Raw genomic sequence first — 7,897 nt, forward strand, 5'->3', positions numbered from 1 at the left:
TGACCCCAGGTGACTTCCTGCCCCTGGGGCAGGGGGCTGGACTCGATGATCTTCTGAGGTCCCTTCCAGCCCTAATGTCTATGAAATCTTTTAAACTAGTTAGGGTCTTTTATGCACTGAATAAAAATATTAAAGTTATATAACTGGAACATTCTGATTGGTATAATCACTATTGCAATGTGCAGTACCCGAAAGTCTGATTTTCAGACTTTTCCTTAAATTTTCAATCATACATTGAATTTAATGGTAGCAGTAATATACATAAATTAATTTCTAAGGTAGTATTGCATTTCTAATGTGTCAGAATCACTTGACCTTAAGCTACCTGCCTTATATAACACCACTTCAGATTTCTTTATAATTGCTTAGTTCATATAATTTCTTAATGTTAAATAATAGCAATAATGATAAAAAAAACTTTCATAGTTCCCCAAAGTCTCCATACAAGGATTGCTTGACTTACCATCATATGCACATATCCAAATATCAAAGGTCTCATGGCAGATCATCTGTATGTATTACTGATAATCAGTGGCAAAGTGGGGAAGTTTGCCTGTTAGAAAATGGTGAGTTAACTTTTTCCAATATTGAACAGATCTCTATAGTCCTCTTTGTAGAATGACAGTATTTAAATGAAAACTTTAGAGATCAGGCAATACTGAAAATATGTTACTTTACCATTGTCTTATAGTACAGAAAAGTCAAATGACCAGTGCTGGCGAGCCAAAGGAAAAGCATAACAGGTGAAGACATTTAAGAATTTATAAAACCTGAATGTTTCAAAAGGCACTTGGGACTCTAGCTATTGATTGCAATTACATTTACTTCATTTTAAAAGTTAATTTCATTTTTAAGAACTGACAGTTGAGATAGAGTTCCCTTTTTAGGGGCAACTTTTTGCTTTCAAATAACTGCATATCTAACTTTACATCTAGAAACCTTTAGACTTCGACCTCCTGTGCTTGCTACCTACACAATAAAAGGGCTACACAGAAAATTTGTATTACAATGCTTTGCAAGCACAAAATTGCACTTCCACTTGCTTAAGGTCTTTAATAGCAACAAAGAAAATAATTTAACTACATTATGCATGCTTTCAATGTGCTTCTGAAGTGGTAGGATGGTATCTTAGTTACAGTTTTATACCTGCTAAGAAAGAAGACTTTGGTTTTATCTTTTCATAAACAGGATTGATGCTGTTTTGAGAAAATGGAAAGGATTATTGTGATGCACAGAAATCTGTGGACATTCTTAACGAGGAAATGTTTAATATGCTATTGATGTAATTAGCATATTAAACATATTAGCATATTAATTTTTGTAAAATTGGAAGATGTTTTTGACTAGTAACAAGAGATCTCTTCAATTAATCTGAACAAGATACCAAATCTTTCCAGACCAGAACTCATTTCTCAATTTTTGGTTGGCCTCCCTTTTGTGGTCTGTTTTAAGACAGAGAAAAATAAATTGGTTATACGTTAACAACCACTTCATATATTTTTAAAACTATAATCATTCCTTTTTAGATAAAGCAACTAACCACCCCAGATTTTCCAGAAGCAAGGTGTTTTTGGTAGTATATTTTAATGGACCTGCTTTTTATTGGTGATATTTTATTGAACCCAAGACAAGCTTTTGGGCACAAAGTACTCCTCCAAATTTTCCAGAACAGACCCACATTTTAAGGCTATGTCTGGTATCTCTATCTCTAAAGAATATCTGCAATAAGACTCCTGCCCTGAATTTGAAAAATTGGTCCTGGATTGTTCTACATCCCTGGCACACTGATACACCTGCTGAGAAGATGCATCACAATGCAGCCTCATGTCAGCAGAACTAATTAGCCCACCTGCAATGCCACACTAAAGGTAGCTACACTAACTGGCACTGGAAATGGTATAGACAGCTTTTAGTTCCAGAGGTCTGTGTAACACCTGGAACTATATCCCAGATTTTGTTCCTTTAAAAATGTATTCATTTTATTGTCATGCAGCAGAACTAACTAAATCCTTTTCAAAATGTTCCTTTAAAATAATTATATAAACAATATTCTTGTTGTTGTCATCAGTTTTCATTTTTAATGCATGGGCATTTTTGTTCCAGAATATATTCTACAGCATCCTTCACAACTGATTAAATCTGGTTACTACTTCTTTTTCCAAATGCCATGGTTTCCTGAATTCATGTTTACAATAAATGATTTCAAGGTGAGCAAAAATAGTGCTCTTGTTTATACGTTTAACGTGTTACTGATGGAAATACTATCACTTGCCTTATTCTTTTCTGACATAGTGGTGGTTATGGAAATATTAAGGTTGGCTAATAAGACTTGACTACAATCTGGGTTTTAGCAAGGCTTAATTTATATTAGCCTTAGCATTTAGCAGACTAACTTATGTATGTGTAGAACTGAATAATATCCATTACTTAAATAATCTCAGCCAGGCTTCCTGGTAGGTACTTCAATACAGCTTGATACTCTTGACCTCCAGCATGATAATATATATTTCAACAAGACTACCCAGCTGGTCATATGCTACCAGTTTCTGTCAGAAATCAAATTCTGTGTATAAAGAATGCTCACTGAATTTAGTGGGCATTTGTGTATACAGTGGAACCTCCTCTAAGGAATGTTAGCCCTTTTTTCTCTCAAAACAAATCCAAAATATTTACATGTTAACCTCCTTCCACAGTAATACAACAGTAGCTTCTGAGGAAGGGGCTACCTAGTTCACAGCAAGGACTTCTAAAATATGAAACTTTTTATGTGCTGTAAGTTGCCTAAGTAATCTGTATGGCCAGACCATGCTTCAAGCATCAAAAAAACAAACTAAAAAAGCTGAATTGAAGTTTCTAAAAGAATAATGCTTTAAATCAAATCACAGCATTTAAAAACTATTTTTCTTCTAGGAAATCTAGGACACTTAAAATCTGTATACCTGCCTTTGCTTATGGCAGTGTTAGGACCCAATGTAAAGAAGTTTGTAATATTTTATTTATATATATATATATATATATATATATATATAGCTTGTTACTCTGACATAAATCATACCAGAAAAAAATCTCTATATTTTGTTATTTATATCTACATAAAAAAGTATCCTTACCATTAACTGTACTTCAAACAAAGTGATAAATGGATTTTAGATGCATAATTCTTACCCAGGGAGAAAAGTGTTACAGTCTTGTCATCAAGATAGCTTAAGTGCTATCCTTTTGTAGGTTCTGAAAAACCTGTTTACCAGCCAGACCACTGGCATTGGAAGAAAAGGCTGTAGATTAACAGCAGAGGATATTGATGCTTATCTCTACATCTTCTCTCAACCTGGAGCGCTAACTGGACCAATTAACCACTACAGAAATATTTTCAGGTAAATATAACATTTTCAATGTTTATAAACCAAGTACCACGTCTCAGATGGATCCCTGAAGATAAATGTCACATATTAATGTCTTGACTTCCCTGGATAAAGGGGGAGTTGATTTGAAGTTTGATAGTGGGTTTCAGCTCTTTATTTATGCTCCCTCCTCATCATCCTCAAAAGTACCTAGTTTCCTTGATGTCTCTCGAATCCCAGTGCAGGCCGCACAATGATCCTTAGCAATGATCACGGGCAACACATCCTATCCTCTTCCCTCTCTGAATTCAGATGATGGATTAGAAAAGCAGATGATCTTTTCTTTCTACAGATCAGGACTCCTCTTGTTGCTATTTTCAAATAGTTATTTTCTGTGCCTCCCTACTTTATCCTCCCCCATGGCGCACTGTGCAACCAACAGACAAAACAGTGACAAGACTGGAGGATAGGAGTCAGCTGCTGACTCTAGAGGCAGAAAGTCAATATTTCAATATTCAAATTCCTCCCCCCCCCACAAACAAATTTTCTATTCCTGGGCCTTTTCAGAAAACTATAGAGATGGGTCATTCTTCTCTATACACAACAATCCTTCCTCTAAACAAGGGAACACAAAACTCACTGAGTGGGCAAACTCAGGCACAGCAAATCAGAGAGAGAAGAAATAGTATTGCTTATACTAGGAGTTGGCAACATACAGTCTGCAGGCCAGATCTGGCCCATGGAGCCACTGGATCAGAGCCACAGAGCCAAAGGGCTTTACCTATGCTCATGCCCTTGCCTGTGTCCACACCTGTACCTATGCTGGAGGTAAGCAGTGAGGAGCTGAGTCAGGGCTGGGCAATATCCAGCTGCATCCATGGTGCCGCTGCTTCTCCACACCTCCCACACCCTCTCCAAGGTTGAGACAGGGGTACAACTTCCAGCCAGTGGGGAGCTGTGCCAGGGCTGGGCAGCTTCTAGCTGCACTGGCACTACAGCTGGGAGGCTGGTGCAGGGGCACAAGGAGAAGTGGCAGCAGCATGGACACTGCTCGTTGCTGCCTGGAAGCAGCAGTTGCATCCCAGCTGAGAAGTGAGAAGCAGGGAGAAGTGATGATGGTGTGGGTACAGCTCCCAGCTGCCCGGAATGGTGCAGGCACAAGGGAAGCCCCCCACCATTGATGTGCTGCCAAAGCCATTTGGCTTGAGTCAGACCAGAGCTGGGTTGTTCTGGCCTGTGGCTTGCAAAGGTTGCCAGCTGCTGGCTGATACTAATTTAATTGTTTAAAACAATGCAGGAAGTGATTTCACTTGTCTACGACAACTTCTCACCAATGAGCACATTAATCAGGTGCTTCTGTTAAAATAGCAGTGAAATAGTTAACATTCTGATATTTAAATTTCATTAGGATATGGATAATATAAATAGGGTGGTCACATGGCACAGGGCTATTGTTTCAAGTTTTCTTAAAACTTGAGAAGAAAGACTCCATCAATTGTCATTCAGATTGTTTTCAGAAACAGAAGAGCTAGCAACTGTTTTTAAAAATGGAGGTGCATCTTTGGGAAACTGAGAGGATACAATTTTAGGGTACTAAAGCCTCACAGGTCACAATACAGAAGCCTTGGGATTCATTTAGTTCTAGCCTGTCTGAAAGATGTCAGGTGAACCAGTTATGAGTTGCGAGGGAGATAATGTGACACATAAATACCTGTTCAATAGGAAATAGTTTAAAGCCACCATTTGATTTTCCTTAAGACACAGGTTATCACTTAGATTCCAATTATTTTCATTCTGTTAGCTCACAGTGGCTTGGAACTGGTGACCTGGATGTTAAAGGCTGCATATCTCACTACCATCTAGGCCATCGTCTAGATCAGCAGGTCCCTCAGAGCATAATTTACTACCATAGTATTTCTAAAGATAAGTTTGAAAATCCCTAGTCCCTGCTACTAACCAGTATATCTATGTATGGAGAAGACTTCAACAATTCTACAAAATAAATCTGAAGCACAGAAAAAGGAGGAAAAAAAACATTTATTAAATCTATTCCTTCTTCAATATAAGCCAGATAGTCCAAGAGAGTTTACTGCATGACAACAATGAAAATCGTATTTCATAAGAACTCAAAGTACTTCAGATTACAGGCTTACTCCTATGAACAGCCAAAAAGAATTTTACCTTCAACTTCAACAGAAGCAGGATGAGGGTAAGCTAATGTGAACAGCATCACTAAATGCCCATACTCATAAATGAAAACCTCTACCTTTAAGACTTTATCCACAGAAGAAATAGCCTAAACAATTGGTTTCTAGACTCTTGGCTATGCACCCTGTAGTCTGCAGACTTCACTGGTCATGTGATAATGGTCTTCTATTTGTTGCCACAAGTGTTAAAGTTCTTTGCTGAAAGCCGAGAGGAGAAATTCAAAACAAAGTGGAAGACAGGGTGTAACTATCACTACTGCCTATACCTTTTTATGGAAAGGACATTGTGTCCTATAGTTGTACACTGTCTAGCAAAATGGAGTCTTGGTTTATGGTAGCATCTTCTAGGTGCCATTGCCATATGAATAAATAATCATAAAATAAAAAGTGAATGTAAAGAAAGAAGAGAGGCCCTCAACAACTAGAGGCCAGAGGGAGTGGGTAGGTGTGGCTACACTTTAGTGCAACACAAGCTGGTTAACACAGATCAGTGACAATCCTGCCCTGGAGTGGCATAACTTTGAATCACATAAGGGCCTTGGTACACAGTTAAGTTTAGGTGGCTTCTGGAGCTCTTAGCCCCTGGACTGGCTGCACATTAACACCTTTTATCTGGCTTAAAGCACAAGTGATTCAGCATAGAGTTACACCACTCCAGGGTAGTATTATCTCCAATCTGTCTAAATTTGTTCTTGTTCCATTACCATGCGGCCACTTCTCACACCTATTCCATTCAAGTTGAAATCCTCCAGTATCCCAGAATGCTATGAGGGTCCCAATCCTTTCTTTCTCTGGCACTCAGGCAGCACCCACTTCCCCACACTCCACCAGCCAGGCTGTCAGTCAGCCAGGCATGCCTGAGCTCCAAGGGACCCAAACCTTTTTTCCCCAGAGCACCTGATGGCTGCAGTGTCTCCCGTCACTGCCCAGACTGACTCTGCTCTTACTTGAGCTCCAGAGAAAAAAGGATTGGGCCCCTTGGAGCTCTGGTCTCAATGAAACTGACATAGCAGCTCTATGCTGACAGCAGGGCGATCAGGGTTTAAGCTTGGCAGCCCTGCTTTCAATCCCAAACCGCTGTGTCAGTTTCAGCAAGAACAGAGTGTCCCAGAGAAGCTGATTCCCCAGGTTTCTCTGGGCTCCTATACACATGCAGGGAGCCGACTCGATTAATCAATTAATCGAGTCTGCTGGAGCGCAGAAATGAACACGTTCCACCAAATTCTAGCATCGCATGCATCAGCTGAAAAATGGTGGTGGGGTGCTTTGAACGAAAGCTCATTCGATGAGCTCATTCAATGAGCTTTAGTTTAAAGTGCCCCACTGCCATTTTTCAGCACAGGAAGGCTGATGCACGTGACACTCAGGCACTTTTAATTAGCATGGCTTGCTAATTAAAGTGCCCCCCCCATACCTTCCAGAGCACGTGTAAAAATGCCTTCTGTTCTCACTGAAATGGACAGCAACTCTGCACTGAGAGTGGGGCCTCCAGGCTTAAGCCCTGACAGCTCTGCTCAGCATGGAGCCATGTCGTGGCATGGGGTCCCCAGGGATGGCTGTGATGACCCTAGGGCTCCGTGACCATGCCTGTTCCGCTCTACAGGCACCTTCTAATCTCACCTGCCATGTCTTATTGGTTGAAATAAGTTGGGAGGCTTCCCATGATTTTATGTGGTCACAGTCCTGCTGAACCCCACTAGATCCTGCTGATCTTGGATCCCTTGCCAGGTCTCACTCAAAGTCAGGGCCTTGTGGGACACCCAAAGCCTTATGGGCTAGATGCGTGGCTCCAAACCCGCCCCTTTACCACACCCCGTGCCTCGCAGGTGGTATTCAAGCATTGTCCTTCTGAGGCCTTGATCTAGCTTGGCCTCCTGTCATCACTAGGCCCTTGGCCCCTGTCTGCGCACCCTCACTGGCACTGGGCTCTCCACAGCCCTGTCTGCGCACCCTCACTGGCGCTGGGCTCTCCACACTGTAGTGTGCCCCAATGAGGCTTTCTCCTCCCCAACAGCCTTAGTCTGGTCCACCAATTCAAACAACTAACAACATAAATACAAGCCCCTGGGCTATAACATAACAACCACAATAACGTTGGAAGTTACACTCTGCCTCTTTAAGGAGCCAAGCTTCTCCCTCAGCAATGTGCGCCTCCTAGCTCCAGATACTTTAGGAACTCCTACAGCCCATTAGTCTTACCAGCAGCAGAACAGGCAACCAAGCATCTCTCAGTAGCATTTCTGCAATAGCTTCTTCCCCCTGGCTGATGACAGAGAACTAACCTCCTGCCAGACCCAGCCCTGGGGCTTATATCTGTGCAGGGCCCTGTTTGCTTCTGGTCAGCTGACT

At 41.0% G+C, this 7,897-nt stretch overlaps 1 protein-coding gene across 1 annotated transcript in view; it reads left to right on the forward strand.

Moving 5' to 3' along the window:
- EPHX4 (epoxide hydrolase 4) overlaps positions 1-7,897 on the forward strand; it is a 49,755-nt gene that overhangs the window by 34,224 nt on the left and 7,634 nt on the right. The window contains exons 5-6 of the mRNA XM_019501603.1: positions 2,104-2,207; positions 3,226-3,374. Of these exons, the coding sequence (XP_019357148.1) occupies positions 2,104-2,207; positions 3,226-3,374 (253 nt within the window). The remainder of the gene's footprint in view (positions 1-2,103; positions 2,208-3,225; positions 3,375-7,897) is intronic.

The sequence above is a fragment of the Gavialis gangeticus genome, unplaced genomic scaffold (genome assembly GCF_001723915.1).
Source record: "Gavialis gangeticus isolate Ggan-Ray unplaced genomic scaffold, GavGan_comp1, whole genome shotgun sequence".
NCBI classification, from domain to species: Eukaryota; Metazoa; Chordata; order Crocodylia; family Gavialidae; genus Gavialis; species Gavialis gangeticus.